The sequence below is a fragment of the Desmodus rotundus genome, chromosome 10 (assembly GCF_022682495.2).
Source record: "Desmodus rotundus isolate HL8 chromosome 10, HLdesRot8A.1, whole genome shotgun sequence".
Classification (NCBI taxonomy): domain Eukaryota; kingdom Metazoa; phylum Chordata; class Mammalia; order Chiroptera; family Phyllostomidae; genus Desmodus; species Desmodus rotundus.
In genome coordinates, this window is record NC_071396.1 from 69277822 (window position 1) to 69302705 (window position 24884).

The 24884-nt window shown below is 49.0% G+C and overlaps 1 protein-coding gene across 1 annotated transcript in view; it reads left to right on the forward strand.

Moving 5' to 3' along the window:
* The window catches only part of L3MBTL4 (L3MBTL histone methyl-lysine binding protein 4), a 413756-nt gene extending 389263 nt beyond the window's left edge, over positions 1-24493 (forward strand). The window contains exons 17-19 of the mRNA XM_053913420.2: positions 8940-9109; positions 19918-19980; positions 22894-24493. Coding sequence (XP_053769395.1) covers positions 8940-9109; positions 19918-19980; positions 22894-23046 — 386 coding nt within the window. The 3' untranslated portion in view covers positions 23047-24493. The remainder of the gene's footprint in view (positions 1-8939; positions 9110-19917; positions 19981-22893) is intronic.
* The last annotated feature ends 391 nt before the right edge of the window (positions 24494-24884 follow it).

The window sequence follows — 24884 nt, forward strand, 5'->3', positions numbered from 1 at the left end:
GAGTTAAGAGCCGGCACACAGAACTGCCTCGGCTTCCACACTGCGTGCCCACACACTGCCCTCAACTCCAGGGGCTTTGCTTCCAAATCCATTTGCTCCTTTCAATCCAGTACCACCCAATCCACTACCAATCCAGTACCACCACCCAAATGCTGGGATTAACATCAAATTAAACTGTTCCTTCATGCACGGTAGTGTTTTCATTTGTGTCCATGGTGCACGGTTAAGGGTGGTAGGGCCTTCCCATTTGCGAACTTCAGCCCAAACCTGGTTTGTCTTCCTGCAGCTGCGCGGGAAGAGTCAGGACAGGGAGTCACCAGGGAGGGCGGGCCCCCTTTGAGAAGAGCTCCTCCAGCCCTCGGCCAGGTCCACTCTGGTCTTCACTCAGTTAGGGTTTCACTTTTACAAGTGAAGAAACAGTCCTGCAGAGGATAGAAGTCACGTGCTAGTGATTGGTTGTAGTATTCAATCCAAAGAAGTTAATTAATGATGTCTCAAGCTGTATAAAGCAGATATTAAAGTAAAAGTTTACCCTTTAGCCATCAAAAAACATTCTACATTCTGTCTTTTATTGAGTGACTACTATACCAAAAGTGAATACGGATTTTTCTGCATTTTTGTTAAAATGAAACCAGGGGATATCTGCCTCTAAGTATCAAATCAAGGAGTTAATTAGATCCCTTATCACAAAGAATTCCCAGCCTTTTCAGTAATAAATGTATTTGGCAAACAAGAGCCCAGAGCATGGGAGCCCTTTTCACTGGCACCACAGAGGCTGGCGTTGGCCACTGCATTCTTTGCCTCCGCAGTGCCGGTTCTCAGCCGGCTGGGCGGCACGTCAGGTGTTAAGCATCTGCACTGTGCTGCGCTGCTCTACAGGATGCGGGGATGAGTTGGAAGTGTCTGCCCTTGAATTTGTATTCCAATAACAGAGACCACAAAGTAGACAGACAATTCCAATGTGGAGGAGTAGGTGGTGGGGCCCCACAGGAGCCACCTGAGAAGGCCTGTGTCACCCCTGCCGGGCTGCCAGAGGGCTGCAGCCTCCATGAGTCCTGGGGGCCTCTGTGCCAGCGAACTCTGAGACTCAGGGTTTGGGAGCCCGATGGGTAGATGCCTGGGGTTAGGGGCCCCCTTAGAAAGGGTAATTGCTGACAAAGGATCAAAAAAGGAACTAAAACCTTGCCCCAAGGAATAAAAGCAGGGAGCTAAACCGCTTCATGGAGCAGGAAGGTCTCGTTCCAGGATGTGTGTGTTATTTGCCACTTTTCCAGATTACTAAATGATTTAATTCGTCATTGCCCTGTTGTGTTTGGGATTTAGAAAGCGCCTATGTGGAAGCAGCAAGGCAAGGGGAGCCAGGAAGGCTGTGCACTCGGGGGCTGGGGAGGGGAGGGGTGGTGGAGAAGCACCCTGAGGACCAGCGGAGAGCGGGGCAGCCTGAAGGAGAGAGTCAGCTCCTGGAGAGAGCAGACTTATGTTCCTGGGAGTGGGGACACAGTGTGCAGGGGCAGGAATGGAGCAGTCTGGTTTGTAGCAGGGGGTTAGGAACTGTGGGGAGATGCTCCTCTGGCAAGAAGACCAGCAGCAGGCTGTGGAGCCAGATGCTGCCCGTGCGGAGTGAAGAGCCATACTTCTCGGTCTGCAAACACACAGCTGTGAGCAGCAGGCAGGAGGAGAACCAAAGGGGAAGGCTCCCACAGCTGCGGCAGGCACACCCTCCGGAGGGGAGGCGGTCCTGGGGTTGACGGGAGCCATGAGCTGTGGCCTTCAGTCTTTGCTGAGTGAGGGAGCATGCACAGCTGAGGAGGACAGGCGTACCTGAGAATGCATTATAAAGCCCAAAAGGTGGGACCTCAAGGGAGGCTGGGCTTTGTCTTGATAACTGAAGAGGACTGCTTGGAATATGGCAACAGGGAGCCTAGAAACTTCAAATTTCTTGTTCCCTAACTCCTTCCCCCAGTACCCCAGCCCTGGTGAAGAAGAAGACAGCTGAGCTGCCACAAACCCCTCCAGGATTTAGTAATTTGAGGGTGTGAAGTGAGAAAGTGGCTCTAAATCTGAATGGTTCCCAATCTAATTTTCAGAGTCATTCTTTGTGTTTGTAGCAGTCGGAGACGGTTCCTGCCCTCCTGATACGTGCGTTTATTCAGTCAGGCACATGTTCATCGTCTCCACAGACATCTGTGGAGCGTTGGCTGTGCACCAGGTAGGCCGCTCGGCCCTCTCGGCCAGTAAACTGTGGGGCTGAAACAGGAGCTCAGGTAGCCTGTCTCCAGCCAGACTCGCCCACCCAGCCGGACTGCCCATTTCTCAGGTCTCCCTATCCTCTCCCACTCTTGGAGTCACCGGGGCTGTGTGGAACGCAGGCCACCAGAGCCACATCGTCATTACCTCCAGGGGAGTCATGCAAATTCCACCCAGCCTCCTCTCCCCTCCCAGCACCAAGGGCAGCTCTTGAGAGAGAGCCATGGGCCCGCACTCTTCCAGACCATACTGCCCGATGGTCTTCAAGGAATGGATTAGTAGCCACATTTAAAATGATACAAAGAAAAAGGTAAAACTAATTGAAATGATAGTTCATGTAATCCAGTATACCCAAAATATCATTTCAACCTATAATTCAAGATTTTAAAAATATTGAGACACTTTACATGTTTTTACTAAGTCGTCAAAATCCAGGGCATATTTTACATTTATTGCACATCTTGTTTGCACTGTTCACATCGCAGGTGCTCCGTGGCTGTGTGTGGCTGATGGCTACTGTGTTGGACAGTGTACAGACCTAGAACATTCAGCGTTCTTCATTCAATTTATGATTCTCTTGAGAGCCCCCAGCGAAGTCCCTGGAAAACTGTCTTTTTTTCTGCTTCATCACCCAGATTTATATAAAATCACGAAGAAACAGTCTTGTGATGAGGGATGATTAATAGCTACAATCGTAAAGCACTCTATAGCTATAAATTATGAATTCTAAACACGATAGCTGTGAGCCCTGGCCAGTGAGGCTCGGTTGGTTGGAGGCGTTGTCCCTGTGCACGAAAAGATCACGCGTTCGATTTCCAGTCAGGGCACATATGGAGAGGGCGGCCAATCGATGTTTCTCTCTCCCTCTCTCTCTCTCCCTTCTTCTCTCTCTACAAGCAGTGAAAAAACATCCTGAGGTGAGGATAAAAAAGTAAACAGTACGACTCTGAGAACACAGAACAGTACAGCAAACCAGTCACCCCACTTGTTTTGGTACAGGGTGACCTAGCACGGAAGAACTAGCAGCGTGGCGAGAGCCAGGTCTAAGTTAAATGACTGCGCGGGACGTTCCCGTGGAGCCATCGAAAGGTGTCTTCTGATCGTGTTTGCACTACTCACTGTCTTTACTTTTGCTGTGAGGAACATAGTGGGTAAAAATATTGGAAATGAGGATGGACCAAGTCCAAACCCATCAAAATCAAGAGAAAATGTTGCAGTCTAGAAATGACGTTCCAACAATATTAAATACAAAGACCTTGAAAACAGATGATCATGGGAAGAAAAAAACATCGCCAAGTGCAAAGCCTGGTCTGAATGTTTCCTGGCTTCTCCAGCAGAAGCCACTGCTGGATCCCAGTGCCTCCAACAGAGCCCCTTCCCAGCAAGCACTGGGTACAGTGATGGAAGCCAGTCGGTGACCGTCGTGAGACCTTTCAGTAGGCGAGACAAATCACATGACTGGATATTGGGACCTATCGCAATTTATTTTTGTTTCCTTCTGTAATTTTGGAGCTGAGAACAAGGAGAATTGTTACCCCTCTCATTGAAAGGAATGCTACTTGTGAAACGGGTCTCCATTTTTAGTGGGATTAAAAATAACTTGAGTCCCAGTCAAGAAGCCTCTAGTTACCATTTATGACTCACTGGCTTCAGTTTTATTGTGTGAATTTTTGTGAAGAAACAGCCATACTTTACAAGAACATTTCCGTAAAGGATTTGTGGAGCAGGAGTGGGAAGGACAAGAGAAAGGGGCAGAGAGGAAAGCAGGGACCTACTTTCATCTATTTCCAAGTGAATTAAAGACCTTTAGTAGCTAAGTAGTTTTTTTTGAGTCTGTGGAATCAGGAAGCAAACAGTCCTGGAAGCCGCCTGTTTGGTCATTTCACGGGTAAGGCAGACCCTGAGTCACACGCCGCCCGCAGTTGGCCACCCAGACTGGCTGTCCCCGTGGAACTGGAGAAGACGGTCTGCCCTTGGTTGGGGTGTTCCATGTTCAAGAGCAGAAGCAGAGAGCACTGACATCAGGGAGGCAATTGGATTCCAGCAGGTTACTGCCTTTGCAAGAAAGAGAATGACAACACTTTTGGAGACGGAACTGTGCATTTGTCTCTGAGTGCTGCTGAAGGGGCTCAGACCTGTGGCCAAGTCTCCTGGCGCTCAGTCCGGGGCCTCCTTGAACCCTGGAATGCGGCACAGAGCTGAAGATCCTGGCCTCAGAAACCCGAGAGCACTCCAGATCTCCAGGCACCTTGACTGGAATCATTAACTGTTCCATTATATTTTTTAAAAGGCATAAAATCCCAAAGAAATACGTAATGAGAGAGAAATTGTAGCAAAAAGAATTCTTCCAAACACAGGGTTCTGCAAATGGCAAATCGCTGAGGTGACAGGTATTGCCTATGTCACTGTGTTGTCTGGCAGGGTAAAGCCATCTGAAGTGTTGGGGTGGGGTCTTGTATTGTCACTCTCCACTGGTGTTCAAGGCAAAGCCAGGACTATACATGCATTTCATTTTCTGGGGCAAAAGGCATTTGGGTTAATTAAAATGTGAGAACTTCCAGTGGGAGGGCTGCTTCTACAGGCTGAGTCTCCCTGGCTGACCTTTAGGGGGACTGAGTAGGAATCATTGCTCCCATGAGGCAGCGCATCTGAGGAGCACCCCGCATCCCCCACTGTGTTCAGCAGACACGGGGCTGAGATGCCGGGTCCGGTGGAAGACATACAGAAGTTACCCAGTTAAAAAAGACCCTTCCTGCTCTCTGTTCGTGGTAGACATCTGTCTCTAACCTAGAAGACTCTGTTCACAGTGCCCAAAGTAGAACAATACCCTCTGGACTTCATGAGAATGGTTTCTGAGGACAGCATAACCCTTCTTCAAAAGCTTATGCTCTTTAATCTACTACTGACTATTTAGTGAGATCTAACAGGACATGAGCTGTGCCGGCTTGGTAAAAATTAAAACCAGGGTGTTCACATTTGATAAAAATGTATGTAAAATTTTAAGTAGACAATTTCAAAAGTCTAATTTTATGCACAGATTTTAAAATAATGCAAATTATCCCACATTTTAAAAGTCTGTCAAGAGCCACAGAACTTCAAAGCTGGCAGGCTGAGTGGGTTTTCACAGTGTTTCCTGGGTGCCACACGCCGGCACCATCTGCCTGGGAAGCAGGTGGCCCACCTTGTACTGGCAGCACACTGTGATTCCATCTCATCTCCGTCCACTGGGGCTTCCGCAAATGATTTCGGTGACCACAGCACGGTCGTCCCCGGACCGCTTGGGTGTGCAGTCTGAACGCCGCCCTGAAGGTGCTGAGTTTCAGTCTGAAGTTCAGCTTTCGTAGACGTCAGGCCGGTCTAGACACACTGGCTTCGGAAACATTGTATGTCCTCGTCGTCACTATTGTTATAATTTACAACACCTTTGCATCTTATAACAGAAACGTAATGTCTCACATGGACTGAATACTCATACTGTAGCAGGAGCTGTTCGAATCCCAACACCTCACTGAGGTATAGTGTTGTTATTACCCCATTTGAAAGATGAAGACCTTGATACATAGGAGGTATCTCACCCAAAACCACTCAGCAACGGTGTGGGGACCAGGATTCACGACCAGGCAAGCTGGTGTGGACGTCCCCTGCCTCTGATGGCACAGTCTTCTGAGGCAGGCCTGCCCGAGCATTCTCTCAGCTAGACCTGGAGATTTCACCCCCAAACCATCAGCTTTGGGAGAAGTCAGACCTAGTAAATGAGACAAAGAAGACGCTGTGAAACACTGTCCAAAATGCATTGCCTTTCTTTTGTTACTATTGGAAAATTAGTCTTGCATTGTGCTCATTTCTAATCATGCAAATCCCCTTCATAGAACACCAGTCCTGACCTCTAGGAGCTCACAGTTGAGGTTAGAGTAGCATCTACCACTTGAGCAGTTACAGTGCGCTGGGACCACACTAAGTCAGCCCTTCTGCACTTCCTCTTTCCCCTCCCGCGGGTTCTGCCAGTGGGTCTTGTCAATTCCAGGCCCGTCTCAGAGATGGCAGCCTGGTTATCCAAACTCCCTCCATGGGGACTCTGTCTCTAACCTAACTCAAGTCTTTCTGAGTGGGAAAACTCAAATTTCAGGCCTCCCATGTCATGACATAGTTTTATACTGTAAAGTTGATAACAGTCGATCATTGATTTTCGTGTTTAGCATGTAGCTGGTACTGGGAAGCATTCCCCAAAACCTGAGGTTGCAGGTAAACATACAGAGAACCTGGCACCAATAGCGGATTGTAGCCCAGCAGGTGGTGAGACCTTTCCCCACTGCCCACGACACAGAGGGCCTGTTCCCCACTGAGTTCTCTTCATCCTTTTTTCACCCCTAGATTTCACCTCTATTCAGAAAGATTGTTTGCTTGAATAAGGACACAGTTGACAGAATTCAAAAGCCTTAGAAGACACAGGGCCAGCTGGATGGTGTAAAGCTAGAGCCCCCGACTGTAGCTGTAACCTGAAGACCACCTGGCTACTTGCACTGACTGAAGTCCCGGGGCCTCCAGAGCTCAGGACCAGGAGAGGCGGCGGGCTCAGGAGCCTCAGCGCTGTCAGGCGCTGGCAACCACACCTTCCGTTTGTTTCCAGGTGGATGCCTCAGCAGCCAAGGCAGTCTGCTTCCAACATCACGGTGTGGAAAATTTCACAGCTTGGGAGCACAGTGGTTTTTTCACATACCTTCAGCACTTACTCGTGAATTATAGGAATCTGATTGTCATCACTTGACATTCTCTACCTCCCAAACACAAGATTCATTCATTGTGTCTTTTCAGAGTCCTATACATATGTATTTCAGTCCTGTACGTAATGGATTTACAAAGGGAGTCGGTTAGAGATACAGATGTGATTTTTTTCTTTTAAGTCCATTATTTCTGCAAAAACAGCTGATTGATTGATGCAGTGATTCCTTTCCAGAATAAAGCCCTGCTTTGGCTCAGGTCTTAATCCCTAAGAGTACATAGGTTTAACCCTTGGTTTCCCAGTAAAGTCCTCAGTGATTCTGTGTGGCTGTGACTGCAGACCTGCTCTGCGACCAGGGCCACCCTGGGTTTTGGGGGCTTGTTTTGTACATGCTCCTTGTCCAACCTGACAACTTCATTAAAGAAAATTCTCATTTGTAAACATGCTGGCTTTTGAAGATGTGAAGTTTCCCCGTCAGAACCTGCAGCCTTATTCTGCTGGCTGACTACACAGAGGGAGATAACCTATTTACATACTAAAAAGGTCAGTGTTGGGCAGTCAGCATTTAGAAACACATTTGCTGCTGCTTGCAACTGGAGCATAAGAATTTGGGAGGAGGCCGCCGTTTTGCTGTCTCTCTATTTCTGTAGATAGCAGCAGCATTGGTAAATATGCAGGACGTCTGTGCCTGGCAGCTGGAGGGGGGGGTGCGGGGGAGCATCTCCGTCACAGTTTAGACCCTTTCTGATGACTACCAGGTACCATGCAAAGCGCAGGTCAGCCTCACCTGCTAAAAACTGTTAATTAGAGATGGAAATATTTGCATAATAGCTCTTCTGACTCAGGTTAGTAAAACACAAATTATCATAATAAGATTTTAAATCATGTGGCAACTGCTTACTTAACCTTCCATTTGCATTAGGAAAACTAGGCTCTTAGAGAGCTTGAAACATTTCCTTTTGTGGCCATTCTCTTCAAAATCTTTTAAAATGATCAACTTAATTTTGCTAATATATATTGAAAATATCTTCAAAAATACCATAAAAGCGTGAGTTTGAGTTTTCTCTGAAATTGCTATAATGTTTTTGCTCCTTACCCATTTGTGGAAAATATAAGGGTACTGAGTCCATGGCTCCACCTAAAATAACGTAAGAGTGGAGTCACCCTGAAGGTGGAAAGCCCGTTCAGAAAGACGGGGAGAAGAGTGAGGTGAAAGGAAGTCTTACTCCTTGGTGATAGCAGCCAATCTCGGACAAGCAGCAGCCAGCTGCCGTTCATTGCTCTTCATGCCACAGACTCGACTGTGGCACGTTCAGAGCTTTTGCTCCAAAAAGAGAGCACCCTTTTAAGAGTGCATGGGGCAAGGGTAGTTGCAAAGCTGCAGCTTCTTTCCGCGAGTCCTGGTGAGGTCATCCTGGCTGGCTGGGAGCTACTGCAGCAGCTGCCACCCAGGTTCTCCAGGGAACCCTGTGCTGTGTTCCATGTTCACTGTCCCCCAGGGGACCAAGGAAGCCAGATGTGGACCTGGGCTCGTTCCTTCTTTGGAGACATGCGAAGTGGCTTCCAGGAGAAATCATTCTTTACCTGCAGTGCACATGCCTGTGTGCCCACCGCTTAATAGTCACATCGGTGCGGCTCTGTACTTCCTCTGATTCCTGATTAAGGGGAGAGGAGCCGGTGGCAGGGACGAGTTAGCTCTTTGCTGGCATGGAACAGTGTGTCATAGAGATTATGCAAACCTGCTTCAGGGCCTTGTGTAACAACGGGTTTTCCTGACCATTGTTTTGAAACACAACAGTGGTGTTGGCTGTGCTGGGGACTCCTGGCCATGATGCTCTGTGGCTAGAAGACCAGGCTTTCCACTGTGTCTGCACTTCACCTAACTTGACTCTGGACTTCTGTAATGAGAGGCTGACCTAGATGCCACTCACTAATTCGCACGTCTGTGCTTCCCAACCCCTGCCTCTCTCAGAATACGTGGCTGAGCAATCGCAGCAGACACTGCATGAGTCGGTCTTCATGGCATCCGTGTCCACCCACCCTTCCCGGGACCTCCCGCTCAGCAGGGAGCAGCACTGCAAGCTGCTGCCAGGCGTGGCTGACATCCAGGCAGATGAGGTGGCCGGATGGACAGTGGATGAGGTGAGTGGGGCTGCTTTGGGGCAATGGGATGGACGTACTCAGCTGCTGAGAATTTCTCTTAGCCGCTGAATTCGGTGTGTCAAAGTTAAGGTCCACATGTAAGGGAGAAGACACTCGTGATTGTGAGGAAATTCACAAGGCCCAATGTGTGTTGCCCTCCTCTTCCCAACCGAATCCCAGCACCTCCTCTGTGCTCCATGGCCACAGCCCTGGGCTCATTCAGGCAGAGGGGCCAAGCCTCCAACCCATGCTGCAGGTGGGATTGAGGAGGCCCAGTGTACAAGCATCTCAGCCTGGGTCTTGACAGCTCCTGTCCTAAGAGTCATCCTCCCTGGGGGAGCGCCCACCCCAAGGTGCTCTGTGCCCAGAGGGGCGCCCTTTGCTGGTGCCCGCAGGCCCTGAGGTCCTGTGTTCTCACAGCTGAGCAGCTCTGTGCCGCCGTCAGTCCACCTGAAGTCACAGATCTGAAAGGGAATTAGACCACAACATGGCACGAGGTGCTGTACCAAACAGAAAAATGACCTCGAGTTTACTGTAAACATGTCTCACGATACTGGTTTTTAATAAGGTTCAGGTAAGTCCCCTTGCTTATTATAATGCTATAGAAATGCTTCATATTTGAAAACAATTATCCTTTGAGGAAGAGGTCTTTGACTGACATTCCTTTCCATAAAGCTATTGTTGTCCCCAGACAGCGCTTAGTTAATTTTTTTAAAACAAAGGAAAACCCTGGGTTACTGTAAGAGCAAGATTAGAGCTGGAATTACATTAATCACAAAATGTTCATTGAGCACTTAACCACAGTCAACTTAACTTAATGTTGGTTTAATTAAGCCTTCCTTTCCGGCTTTGGACAAGCGGCAGGTGGTGAAGGCCACCCAGAGGTCAAGGTTTGGAGTGGGCCCTGCCCCCTCCTCTTTCTCACAGATTCTGCCTGGTGGGTTCCCCCGGCCCAGCATCCCGGCCCAGCGTTTCTCCACGTGCAGCAGAGGAACTGACCTGCCCATGGAGAAACGCTGGAGAAACCCCTGCCCACCCTGCCTGCCCACCCGTCCTCCCGCCGCTGCTGAAGGGCTCCCGTGAAGGGGTCCTGGTGTCAGCGAGCAGACGTGAATGCACCAGGAGCTGGCTGGTGTTTGGAGAAATGACTGCATGGGATCCTGCTCCTTCAAGAGCATGCAGAGTCTGGCCCTCTCCCCCATTTATGAATTTTTACCCGTGTACAAAGCGTGCGTCAGCTTCATGACCAAGCGGGGAGAATTACCGTCTCTTGTGTCCATAATCCGGCCCTGTAAGGTTTTGCCCCTGAGGCAACACTGAACGTAATGGGAACTTTGACTGAGAACACGATGGCAAGTTACTCGTTCCTGCCTTTCAAGCCATTCGTCTGAGTTTTCCCTTTTTTAAAGACTGGAAGGGGCTGTGTTCCCGGCCCCTTGCACTGTCCCTGTCCTGCTCAGAAAGATGTCGTGGGAGGCAGCCACCTGGATCCAGCCCTTTGTGTATATACAGAGCGAGTACGTCCTGAGAATCAGTGAGTGTGGTAGAGAAGGGAGAATTCCGGCTGAGTCTCCCCCCAGCTTATAAGGTCCCTGGCTCCCCACCAACATCCTCGGCATATCGCGGAGCCCTGCATGGGCTGTCCTCACCTGCGTTTTCAGTCTGCCTTCCGCCCCGCCTCACCTGGTCCTCCCTCTCTGGGCTGCAGAACCTCGCTCCTCCCCAGCCCCACACGTTGTTCTCCTACTTGCACAGGTGCTTCCGCTGCCTCAAACAGCCCTCCCACCCTGCCTGCTGCCATCCGCTCTGCTCACTTCAGCAGAAGCCTCTGGGCTGGGTCACACCTCCTCTCAGTGCTCCCTTTCATCTGTGTCTTCTGTCACTGCCCCGACATGCACTTGTCTGACCCCCGACCACATGAGGAGCGACCTGATTCCACTCACTGGGCGTATCTTGATAACCTCTTACTAAACGTAGCGCTTAGTAAATGACACAGTGAATGCGCACTGAATGAATGTTGAGGGACAGGGCATGGTGAGCTGGATTTCGAAACCAAAAGTAGGACATATCTAAGCAGAAAAATGAAGGGAAACCATTCCAGTCCCCATTCCAAAAAGAAGGGAACAACAGGACGTTGCACGGGAGAGGTGTGACGTGTGCAAGGGCGGCCGACACGCAACGCACCCTTTACTAACATTGACGATGACAGCAAACAGTATTGATATCACGGGAGAAAGACAAGGCTTCATTTTGCCCATTTTACAGGTTGGGAAATTGAGGCACCAGAGACTAGGTAGCTTCTTAAGGTCGTGTAGCGAGAGCCAGGTCCAGAGCTGATGTGTTACCCACCATGCATGCACACTGCAGACCTGGGTCCGAGACTAGTGACCTGGGACGGGGGAGGGGGCAGGGCTCGGGCCAGACACTGGGCATGTGTGTTAGTCACTGGGCGCTCTGAGCTACCACAGGTTCGTATCCAGAGTCACTTTGTAAAGATGGTGCCTCAGGAAGATGAGAACGGCAAAAAGAGTAAGAATGAGAAGAGGCCAAGGGAAGGGAGATAGCCAGAAGTCACCACCACGCACTGGACATGGCCATGAGAAGAGCCACCCAAACCCAGCAGACGCTGTAAAGTCCAAATCAACACCACAGGGAAATAGATCAGATACTGAGATGAAGAAATGACATGAGCCACAGGTGACTCCATGCAGAGTCTCGGCACTACCCCGTCAGAACTGGATTAGAACAATCGTGTGTGAGCACAGGGCCCTCAAGTCCATCTGAAAGGCTGGGAAAACAGTGGTGCCATCGAACGAAATGAAACTTTGGGGACAGGCCCAGTTTGGGGCAGGAGGATAAGGTGATGAATTTGACATGGGATGGCGTGAGCTGGAGACCCCTGCAGATTACACCAGTGGGCAGGGAACCACTCTTCCAGGGGCAGAGATGCGGGGCCGCAGGAGTGGTCACCAAGGAGGCCACTGTCCAGAGAGGGCTGCAAGGACGGAGGTCAGCGGGACCGAGTCAGGACACGCAGGGGAAGTGTCTGGAAAAGGGCACTCTGAGGAGAAGTCGGGGGAAATCGTGAAAGACGAGTGTCACGGGGAGGCAGCTGTGGGCGCTCAGTGCGGCAGGGTGGACACCGGGCTGGGGTCGGGCTCCCGGCTGGCGCTGTGGAATTGGAAACATTGTGTACAACATGTGTATTTTTTTCCTTAAGAAGAGGGCCAGAAATAATTAAAGTTTCATTAACTTTTCAAAGTGGGGGGGCATCACCCAACAAGAAAAAGAACAACTGTTTCAGGGACATGAAGCAGCGAGCAGGAAATCGGCAGGGGCCTCTGATCTGACAAGGTGCCAGTCTAGCAGTGAAGGAGCGTGAGAGATTAGAGGCTGATCAAAGGGAAGTAGGTGGTCCGAGGGCAAGTCTCACTAGGTTAGAAAAGGTCTCAAAAGGAAGAGACTTGCCGTGGGGAAGGCTGGAGATGCCATCAGGGATTACGCAGGTGCTGAGATCCCCATTCCCACGCTCTCTGTAATGGGACGCGTAGAGTCCCAGCCCGTATCTCTGGGAGAGCCCTTAGAGATTTTCCAGACTAAAAATAAAGCAACCATTGGAGAGGCCGTCTTTTTGTAAAGTGCCGCTGCGCCTGGTGCTTCCTTCACCGTGGCCTGCTCAGGGATGCGCTCCAGAGAAGAGCGTTTGGGCAGTTTTCTAGCTCGTGCATCTTCGTCTCGGTACCTACCTGCTGAGAGGCTCTTGAGGGCATGGACCATATCCTAAATATCCTTTACTATCCTCACCCTCCACGGCACATTTCCTGGCAGCACACTAGGTTCTCCAGAAGAATCCTTGGTGGGTCGATAGTGTGGGTTTCGTGATGGTCCCACGTGTATCTGTGAGAACAAAGCAGCCCTCAAAGGGAGTTCACTTAGGGGCATTGCAGAGTCCCAGCAACCAACCGGTTTACGATGGCCCCACGCACCACATCAGAAATGGCGTGTGGGCCGAGAGGGTTTGCAGAGGCAGTCTGGGGCCAGTGGGCACATTTTGAGGAGATTATTTTGTGCTTCGTTGCCATTGGAGAGGGACCACAGCAGACTGGCACAAGGCCTGTGGAAAATGGACGAGCGTGACTTTGCGTTAAGGCCCAGTCAGTGGGACTTAAGGTGGGTGGCTGGCTGTGACAGAAGACCGAGCAGTGTGAGGACTCTCCCTTTTGTCTGCCCTCCTGGCCCAGGGGGAAGGCCTCCGCTCTGCTCTGTGTTACCTGTGAAGGGCACCAGCCCAGGCTGGGTCTGCTGACATTTTCCAGAGCATGGGAGCTGGCTTTTGACGCCTCTGTCACTGTGGCTGTTTCTACTAGAGCAGTGTTTGTCAAAGCACAGGTGGACTTGAAAGTCGATTAGTGCTTCTGAAATGAAAGGCCTACGTGCAAGTGCATAATTGTAGGGAAGGTCATTGCTTTGCGAAACCTGGACTAGAAGTGGGTGGGTGTGTGTACACACTCAAACCGTGGTCAGTGTGAAGTGTATTTCCTACTCTGGGTCATGGGAATATCCTGTAGACCAGTGTAAGTGTTTAAGAGTAGGGACTAAAATATCTTTGTATCTTTTCACATTTTTGTAGCCAAGTATGTTGCCCAGAACAGGTGTCTGACAAGTGAGTGAGTGAGTGAGGAGTTAATTTTATGCAGTGCCCTCCTGCCAGGTGTCCAAGGGAACCAGAGGGCCGGATGTGACATGTTACACGCACATTACCACCGCAAGTGTGACTCAGATATGTTTGGTTCACACGTGGGTACTTGTATTTCTTATTTTCATAAATACTGTTTAAAGCAGCACATATAAATCGCACCAGCCTCAAGTAAGTGTTCCCTAAATATCCATTAACTTTAAAAGATGGTGGTCACATTAAAAGCAATCCCTACACAGGAGAGCGTGTTTGGAAACATTCAGAGTATTGCTAACTAAGCATAGCCGCCTAATACCATCAAGCCCTCAAAGAGGGGGGGGGCACAAATAATAAACTGCACTGTTAAAAAATGAGACCCAGGCTGGAAACACGGTCCCCAGCGGACTCTGAGGCAGTACAATCAGGCACAGAGCTACAGGCTCGGCCAAATAGGAAACACCGGCATTTGGAAAGATTTAGGGGAGCGACACCCCCACTAAAGAAAACAAGCCCTGCTGAGCTCCAGAAGGACGCCTGGAAAAGTAGGTCGCTGGGGAAGTAAGTTGGGTAAAGCGATGGGCTCGTCTAAGAGCCTGCGGTGTCATCTTTCTTGGTCTTTTCCAAACTGCTGTGTCATTCCTAGAATTAACTTGCTCAGAGCCCTTCCAAAGTAAAGCTGGGGCTTGAGCTGTGGGACACTGCGCACTCAGGAACTCAGGAAACCACCGCACCTCAGCCTCCACACCAGGTGTGCTTCCTGAAGCCAAGGCCAAGGTCGCCCGCCCCCGGACTCCAACAGAGCTGCCATTTCCTCGGAGAAGCAGACAGGTCCCCACAGCCACCTTGGGTGGGTACACATGGACGGTAGTTTCTTCTTTCATAGAGGTCGCTCGCATCGGCCGGAACAGTTCATGTTTACCACGAACTTGAGAGAATGAGAGGGGAACTCTGACAGTATTCTGTGGTATATTAAAGCTCATCACTGCGCGTTTATAAAGTTTGTGGCAAAATGGGCTTTCTCCTAAAATTTAAAATATAATTTCTTTTTAGGGAACTAAATACTGTCTATCAGTACTAAATAATTACACTGAATAATGGTCAAGGCCTTTGGATATTTTAAAATTTTGGCCAGAAAAGTTGGCCTCAATAGATTTCATGGAACTTGTTCTTCACTTGGAAAAAGAAAAACAGATTGAATAGAATCAGAATCTCTTTCCAAAAAGAATTTCAGACACTCGGTAAAGCAAGCTAGACGTCTGAGGAAGACAGACTAAATGACAGCAGGAGGCGGGACAGTGAGCGGCTGCGCTGACACCAGGCTCAGGGCCCCTTGCTCAGCAGCCCGGGTCTGTTTACTCTTGGGTTTAACACATTATTTATTCCCATTTAAAAATCCAATCTACCTTTGCCATGGACAATGATTTCTTGGCTAACAATACTGAGAAGATGAAATGTGATCCTTTCTTTTCATTTGTTTGCTCAGAAACAGACATTCTAACCCCTGAAAACCATCAAAACAATATGCAACCCTTGTGCTTAAGGGTTTAAAGGGGCCACCTCTCCACACACTTCACTTTGCCTGTGGCCTGGTGTGTTCAGGGTGGAGACCCATGGGCGGCTCCAGGGCTTCGCTGGGGCCTGCTGGTGCTCCTGGAGACCCCCACCCTTCCCTCCTGCCTTTCTTGCTCAGCAGCTGTAGCCAAAGTTGACTCTACTTTGGATGACATGCAGGCTGGGCATCAGCTTGTTGCCCTGGTCCCATGAGGCTTTGTGCTGAGGCCTCCTCTACACTGCCACCCTGAGTCGCCCCCTGTGGAAATACTGTGCAGCCACCAGCGCCTATCTCAGCCACCAACTCCCTGTGGAGCATCTGCTGAGACGCCCCTAGCCTACACCTCTCTTCTGGATTTTAGCATATTGGACCGTGCACATGGTGACTAGTAAGTCCTCTACTAGCCATTTTCTCTCTACTCTCCCCCACTAATCAAACCTAAATCTTACTGACAGTTCAGACTCAACTTGAACACAGGCTCAGCCTTCCCAGCACCCAGAGGAGCTTCACACGTAGCCACGACCCCAACATACTTGGCCAGTAGAGCAGCCTAGGGAACAAGGGGACCACACCCATCTCTCAGTGTCCCAAGCCCCAGAAACACTACAAACCCCGCCACCACCTGTCCCAGTGACCGTGACTCTGTAGTTTGACCATCAGTATTCCAAGGCTTTCCTCCACTCCCTGAAAATACCAAACACATGCACCATTCTTCCAGTCCACCCAGGAAACAAAAAACCACATTAACTCAACCAACAGACTCAGCTTCCCGGGTGCATGGACAGCCAGGGCTCTGGTCCCAGGTGCAATGGCTGGGAATTATGAGGAGAGGAGGCCAGACTGAGGCACACCCACCTCCCAGAGGCCCCTCAGTCTTGAAGATGCCGTTGTGTGGCAGCACAAGGTGGTTTGAAAGGGTTTTTGGTTTCTCTTTTAACTCATCATCCCACACTTTAGGGTGACTGTAAATGATTCATGACAAAATATACTTGCAGCATCAGAGGTGAGAGAAGCAGACATCAACATGCCAATTTCCCCTAAAAAGATGTTCCGAAATCTCTGTATTAGACTAAACACAGCTGTGAGTGGACAGGGGACAGCTCTAGGGTGCGCACACACAGGTGTCACGCCCTAGGTTCACCCTGTGGGTGTTGGCCCAGGCCATTCCATACAGTGGAAATAAGCCGGCTCTATGCTGTTCTTTTCTGCAAAGTGCAGAGAGGGGCCCCCAGCTGCTCTCATGTTGGAGCGCCTGCAGGGAGCCGGTACTCCCAGGGCTCTTTGACTGTAGAACACGCTGTGAGCTCCCTGGCCTTCTCTGTGAGACACAAGAGAGAAGGGCGAGTGCACACAATTTAGTCCACACCAGAGGCAGAGAGCAGAGAGCAGAGAGCCAGAACAGAAAAAACAAAAACCAACCAATCAATTCCTCCTAGAAATATCTCCTCCCCGGATTTTTTGGCCATTGCTTCCTAGCTTGCCTTTCACCCCTTGCTGCAGCAGTGCCTCGCGGCGCCAGAGGTGGCCAGGACCCAGCCATTATTCCGGTGGTTGGGAGTCTGCACAACATCCCATTTGTTCAGTCAGCGCCCCAAAAGTATCACCCAGGAACACTCAGTGGCTTCCCTTGCTTGTAGCCAGATCTTTGCCTGACCTCTCTTATTAAAAGGAATTCAGCGCATGTGGATGGAGAGGGGAGAAAAAGGTAAGGCTGGGAAAATGAGCTGAAGAAACTTGATTTTTTAGAACTCTGGGTTAGGAGTCAGAAAACCTGAGTTCCAAGACTACCTTTGGCACTTAATAGCCTTGAATGACCTTGAGTAAGTTGTTAAGACTCTTGGACTGCAAGCCCTGGCTGGTGTGGCTCAGTGGATTGAGCGCTGGCCTGCAAACCAAAGGATTGCCAGTTCGATTCCCAGTCAAGGCACATGCCTGGGTTGTGGGCCAGGTCCCCAGTAGGGGGTGCACAAGAAGCAACCACACATTGATCTTTCTCTCCCTCTCTTTCTCCTTCCTTCCCCCCTGTCTAAAAATAAATAAAATCTTTTTTTAAAAAAGACTCAGGGTTCAGCTCCATAAGACTTATGTGAGAATTCACTTTGCATAGATTCCTTGAGTCCCTGTTTTGGCCAGGCACCAAATGGACATGTCCTCATTGTCTCTGACAGTTATTGTGACAAGTACCAAGCAGAGACCCCAACCCCTGCCCTCCTCTCTGACCCATAGCATCTACAGCCAGGGAGGGTCAGATGAGAGAAGGTTCTACAATGCCAGAACTCCACAGAGATGGAGATTGTCATTGTCATCATCTAGGTCAGCTTGGAAATAAGGGGCCAGAAAAGGGACTAGAGGCTAATCTGGTTCCTGAGCTGGCACCTGCTACTGTGACTTGATAGCTACTATTTAAATCCCAAGTGTTTAAAGGATTTGGGGTATATTTTAGTCCACTGTTGAGTTACTATGAACCAAGAAATTATTTCAGGTGCATTTTTTAAATATATCTTATTGATTATGCTATTACAGTTGTCCCACTTTTTTCTCCCCTTTATTCCCCTCTGTCCTGCACCCCTCCTCCCACCAGCATTCCCCCATTTTAATTCATGTCCATGGGTTGTACATATAAGTTCTTTGGCTTCTCCATTTCCTATACTATTCTTACCCTCCCCCTGTCTATTTTCTATCTACCATTTATGCTACTTATTCCCTGTACCTTTTCCCCCATTCTCCCCACATTCACCACTGATAACCCTCCATGTGATCTCCATTTTTGTGATTCTGTTCCTCTTCTAGTTGTTTGCTTAGTTTGTTTTTGTGTGATTTTTTTTTTAGGTTCAGTTGATAGTTGTGAGTTTGTTGTCATTTTATGGTTCATAGTTTTTTTTATCTTCTTCTATTTCTTAGATAAGTCCCTTTAACATTTCATAGAATAAGGGCTTGGTGATGATGAACTCCTTTCACTTGACCTTATCTGGGAAGCACTTTATCTGCCCTTCCATTCTAAATGAAAGCTTTGCTGGATAGAGTCATCTTGGATGTAGCTCCTTGTCTTTCATGACTTGGAATGCTTCTTTCCAGCCCCTTCTTGCCTGTGAGGTTTCTTTTGAGAAATCAGCTGACAGTCTTATGGGAACTCCTTTGTAGGTAACTGTCTCATTTTCTCTTGCTGCTTCTAAGATTCTCTCCTGTTTAATCTTAGGTAATGTAATTATGATGTGCCTTGGTGTGTTCCTCCTTGTGTCCAGCTTCTTTGGGACTCTCTGAGCTTCCTGGACTTCCTGGAAGTCTATTTCCTTTGCCAGATGAGGGAAGTTCTCCTTCATTATTTGTTCAAATAAGTTTTCAATTTTTTGTTCTTCCTCTTCCCCTTCTGGCACCCCTATAATTTGGATGTTGGAATGTTTAAAGTTGTCCTGGAGGTTCCTAAGCCTCTCCTCATTTTTTGGAATTCTGGTTTCTTCATTCTGTTCTGGTTGAATGTGTATTTCTTTCTTCTGCCCCAAATTGTTAATCTGAGGCCCAGTTTCCTTCCCTTCACTGTTGGTTCCCTGTACATTTCTCTTCATTCACTTTGCATAGCCTTCACATTTTCCTCCATTTTGTGACCATACTCAACCATTTCTGTGAGTTTCCTGATTACCAGTGTTTTGAACTCTACATCTGATAGGTTGGATATCTCTTCATTGCTTAGCTCTATTTTTGGAGCTTTGATCTGTTCTTTCATTAGTGCCATATTTTTTTTTTGTCTTGGCATGCCTGTTACGTTGTAAGGGGCAAAGCCTTAGGTATATGCCAGGGTGGGGCAACCCACGTCGTTACATAGTAGTGCTGTATATGGGAGAGGAGTCTGAGAGGGAACGATGCTGCTTGCTCGACTCTGCTGACTCTCAGTCATTTGCCCCACTACCCACAATCAAATTAGGCCCTACTGGTGCTGATTTGTAGGTGGGTGGGCTTGTGTACATTCTAGGACCCTGTTGGTCTCTCCAATGAACTCTCCTGTGAGGCTGGGAGTTCCTCCTGCTGCTGCAACCCCCACACACTTTTACCACCAGAGGTTTTGAGGCTTTATTTCCCCGCACTGGAACCCTGGGTTGTGTGGTCTGTCTCACTCCTCAGTTGTTTCTCCCAGTTTATCCACATGCAAATGTGGGATCACCCGTTCCGCCAGCTGCCACCTCGCCCATTCTGGTCCACAAGCTGCCGCTTCAACCGTCGGGTCCTCCAGCAGCCCCCTTGATGCGAGTGCTCTCCACCCAGCTGCCCGTCTCTGCCCCTCCTACTGGTCTGGATGATTGTTTCTTCTTTAACTTCTTGGTTGTCGGACTTCCATACAGTTCGATTTTCTGGCAGCTCTGGTTATTTTTGGTTATTAAATTTGTTGTTCTTCTTTTCGTTGTGTGAGGAGGCAAAGTATATCTACCTACGCCCCCATCTTGGCCGAAAGTCTCTCTACTCCACACCAGTTTTCTCTGCTCCGGTCTGGCAAAATGTCTTTGGTGGGGAAGTGCCGCCTTCAGCCTGGGAAGGAAAGGGAGAGTGCCCAGGTGCATTTTTTAATTCAGGCTTTCCTTTGTGCTGTAGGTGGCTGAGTTTGTACAGTCTCTGCTGGGCTGTGAAGAGCATGCCAGTTGCTTCAAGAAAGAGGTAAGAAATGTAAAATTATATATTCATTTCTATACTTCTAGGCCCAGAAGGGCTTTGTTTCCATTTACTTATGTATAAATAAGAGCAGTCTGAGAGGCAAGAGAAAAGGGTCCCTGCAGGAAAGAGCCCAGCTGTGGACTGGTCCCAGCAGGGTCCACCTCTGTCTGCAGCTCCCTTGCATTTGCTGTGCCGGGCTCACACAGCATGCTGAGGAAGTAGACTGTTTGAACACATTAATTGATTAGCACTCGTGATTGCCATGAAGCCCTGCACTGTGACTCCAGGCTGCACTAGGGACAGGGAGGAATCCAACCATGTGACTGTCCCGGAGAGGAGAGGGGAGAGACAGTGGGGCAACCTGTATATCCCTGCTCTTCAGCTGCTTCAGAGGGAATGCAGAGAAGCCACAGAATCCTCCTGTGAGGTTTCTGCCTCCTCCTGCTTCTCAGTTTTGAGTGTCCCGGAATTAATACCCACCGCTCTAGGGGCCCCAGAAGGGATTCGACCCGCTACAGAACAGTAATGCAGATAACGATGCTAGTTGTTGTTTACCTTGAGCTTGCCATATACCAGGCCCCTGTAATCCCTGCACAGTCATCGTCCTTGGGTCCTCACAACTCTACAGAGCAGTTCACCAGTGAGAACCTAAGGCTGGGAGGAAAGGGCAGTCAGGTTCCAGCCCAGTCCATCTGATTCCAGAGCCTCCATCATTGCTCCGGAACACTCCGAGAAAACTGGATTTCTAGAGACTCCAAGAAGCAACACACACTCTCGCTGTCTGAAGTTGGGGCACACCTGGCTCAGGGGAAATACTTTTTGAGTTTGGGGTCCTAGGCCCCTCCATTAGGTGGGTGAGAAATCCTACAGTTAGTCAGCCTAGTGACGTGCCTAGTGACGTGCCTCAGAGTCCCGCAAGCCCTGTATTTCCAGGGAACTCAGCATCAGGTCACTATGGCAGCAGTCTGCAAATGCCCACGGAAACTGGGGCTTTTCCTGGTTCCGCCTGGGCCCAGCCAGGCTTCAGCGTAGTTGGCCCAGCCTCACGCACACAGGCCACTCTCTGCATTGAGCAACACCCACGTGCCACCGAGTCCGCAGGTGTCTTTGCAGGCCAGGCTACTCAGGCTTGGCACTTACGCCAGCAGTGTCACCATGGGCACATCACTTAACCTGTCGCATCCCTCCTCTTTAAACACAGAGTTCTGTGAGGGGACCTTTAAGGACTAGGATTAGCATGTTTACAATACCTGGCCCAGCTCTTGTCCCAGACTTGGGGCTTAATAAGCGGCAGTGATAGAGACCGGAGGGTCTCCTCTGGAGGCCACCATTCCTGCCAGTAATCCCAACATCATCTCTGAGACGCTCTGTGACTCAGGCACGTCACTAGGCTGACTAACTGTAGGATTTCTCACCCACCTGATGGAGTTGTTGGGAAGATCAAGCATGCAGAAGAGACTAGAGTATAGCTCCATAAACGTTAACTGTTATGTCATCACCACCGCCATCATTGCCCCCTCCTTAGTGACTATTTGCCCAACAGACGTCGCCTGAAAACCTGAAAGTGCTGGAGCCGAACCAGGTGAGGGTGTGGCAGCAGGGAGCTCCTCTCCCCGCTGCTGCCGGAAGTGCACTTTGTGCCCCATGGGAAAGGTAGTCCATTCTCTAAATGGACGACCCTTCATCAGGCTATGTGTCATACCTGCACAGGAAGCTTTTTAAAACTCTTTTAAAGCTTTAGCACCTCACCAGGGATCCCAAGGCGGTCCCTCCTTCTTCAGTGAGACATTAATACCAAGGGTTTGTATCGTTAATTAAAAAAGATTAGAACCACAAATTTAGGCTTCTGGAGGGGTGGTACCGTAGAAAACCCTTTCATTCGTCCTTTTGGTTCTGGCCCAGGACTCATTGTGAGCCAATCTGCGTAGATAGTTGCCTGGGTGTGGGACCCACCCCAGACTCTGCAGCTGCCGCTCTGAGACCACCCTGGGGCTGCGGGAAGCTGTGGGGAAGCGGCCTGCGGGGCAGCCCCTGGCCTCACACACGGCTCAGGAGAGCTGACGTATCTCAGACTGCAGTGTGGTGTAAAGGCTATTAAATGAAACTTTTATGGTTTCTGTATTTCTGTTTATTATAGCATTTATCATTGAAAAAATTAAAATACAGGAAAGTTAAAAGGAGAAAATAAAATCCCAACCACTATTCCACCAGCCAAAGATAACTTCTGTTAACGTTTAGTACAAAGATTTCAAGTAGTTTAACTATGTATATGTATACATGTGGTCATGCACATTTAATTTTACAGATTAAAACTGAGATCTTTCTATATCATCATATCATGTTCTGCTGTTTAACGATTCATGAAAATTTCCCAAATCATTAAGTGTTTCATTGAAACACGATTTTGGTAACTGCCTAGTACCCCATCCTGGGTGACACTGTAATTATTCACTGCTGCTGGTTTTGAGGTGCCAGGCTGTTTTCAATAACTCACTGTTATAAATAACACTAGAGTGCCCGCATTGCACATTGTTCTCTTGGGGAAAATTACTGGAGATTTACTTGGTGGATGAAAGTAGGTTATTTTTAAGGCTCTTCATATAAATCCGGGCTAACATATTTAAAATGTAACAATAGAAATGTAGCCTGGAAGCAGTTAGCGTGTATCGAATTCATATTTAACAGAGGGAACACCTTTTGCATTTAACTTAGCTTCAGAGCCCTGGGGGAAAGGGACGAGCAGTGGCTGGGACTCGGGCTTGTGAGGTGCCAGGCCATCACTCTGCAGGGCCACCGAGCTCTGCAGGGAGGCCGCGGCCTCAGGTTCGGAGTCACAGCTCAACACCCAGGACTCACCGGAGGGTAAACAGCTTTACCGGCTTTTGTTTTTATTCCCGTCTATTTATTCACACGCAGCAGATCGATGGCAAAGCCTTCCTGCTTCTGACACAGACGGACATCGTCAAGGTGATGAAGATCAAACTGGGCCCAGCACTGAAGATTTATAATTCTATCCTCATGTTCAGGAATTCTCAGGGCCTCCCTGAGGAGGATCCTGTCTCCGGCTGAGAACTCAGGGGCTAAACGCACCGCCCGAGCCCCCGCCTCACTGCAGCCTGGTTCTCTCAGCAATAAAGTTGGCCCACACTGATTTGATTGTAATGCCCCCGTGGTCACATCTGTATTTAATGGACCTTTTAAATGGCTGTGGCTTATATGTTTAGAGGATTTTTATGGCTGCTCCAGGGCCAACAGTGTTTGTGGATAACCTTGCTTTCAGTGGGGCCCTTTCAGCTCTGATGTGGGGCCACAAACAGACCAAAGAAGTCGACACATACACCTTTGTTCTTCTCCCTTGCCATAAAAGAAGCCATTTCCCAATTTAAAAGCATAAAACTCTCAAGTGGTAAAACAGTAAAACAATGGAACTCATAAATACTCGTCAGTGTTCTCACCAGAACGACTGGGCCTGGCTCAGATCTGCCACCTGTGTGCGGTGAGTCCCAGAGACAGGGGCCAGGTGCTGTCAAAAGACGTCGTGAGATTTTTGTGTACTTTACTCAGGAAAGTATGAATCTTTAAAAAATAACAATAAGCACATATTTTCATGATTCAATAGTTCTTTTTGTTCCATTAACCATTTCTTGGTTGTGCTCCTGGGGCCTCCTGGCGTGCACCCGGCAGCTGCCTGAGAAGAGCCCGGGCAGCTAGTGGAAGCTGGGGAGACGCTCCCGCAGCCCCTCCCCTTGCAGTGCCTTGCAGGCTGCGTGTGGGACCTGCCGCAGGGAGACCTCATCCTGACACTGGCCTTGGCTAGTGGGCCAGATGCCCACCGGCACCAGAGTCCTCCCCGCTGCCACCCTGAGGCAGCCTCAGGGGAACTGGTTTGCCCGCAGTCGTCTGAGAGAGTGTGATCAGGAGCTACCCTGCAGCCGGGCCTTGTGGGCATCTTTACAGGGACACGGCTTTAAAAGGGGCGGTGTCCAATGTAGGGAGCTTGCGACCTATTCTTGTTATTTTTTGAACAATTCTGATTTGTTATCAGACTTACTTGTGTGTAAGTGACTGTATCTGAGACCTAAGTGACGTGGAGTCAGCCCCACAGTTTCAAAGACAAGCCCCTCTTTGCTGACACCCACCTACCGTGAGGGCTACAATGTCCCCATGGCAGCGGGGTTCCAGGGTTGTCTTTAGTGGGGAGAGGGAAGAAATGGGAGAAAGGGACTCGGGCCTGACCATACCCATGTTGTTTCAGTAAGAATGTAATGGTTTAAGATGCTGGAGGAGTTCCTCAAACCTTAGGTCACTGAAAAAGAAAGAGAATCTTCTCTAAGAGCTGTCACAGGCATTACGTTTCTTTAGACCCTTACTCAAATGGGATTTTAATATATTACTGGTTGCTATAAATTTTTCTGTCTGTGGAGCTTGCTTTCTTTTGTTTTTGTTTTGTGGACTGCCATGCACAATTAAAATTCTTGCTTCTCTATGTTAAAATTTTAATATATTTTAAATGATAATAAACAGATAAAATAAAACCTTCACCTCTCTGCCTTAATGTTGTTATAACCTGTTCCCACGCCACAACCCGGAGGCTGGTTTTGCGGCCTTGGACAAGTAAAGGTGTCACGGCTGGCTTTAGCCAGCCAAGATGTCACTGGTTTGGGTACTTGGGGTATGTTTCCTAAGGGAAGTAAATTTAGCTGTTAGTAACTTAAGAGATTTAATTTAAAAAACTCAAAACTGCTCATTGTAGAGGCTCCGTGGAAGACATGAGACTTGGGTTCATGTGTTTAATAGTGTACGTGTCACTTCAACAGAAGGATCTAATACAGGACGGATAGTACCAAGCCAATTTAGGGTGGAACCATCGTGTTCCAAGAAGACAGTGATCAGCTAGAACGAGCCTG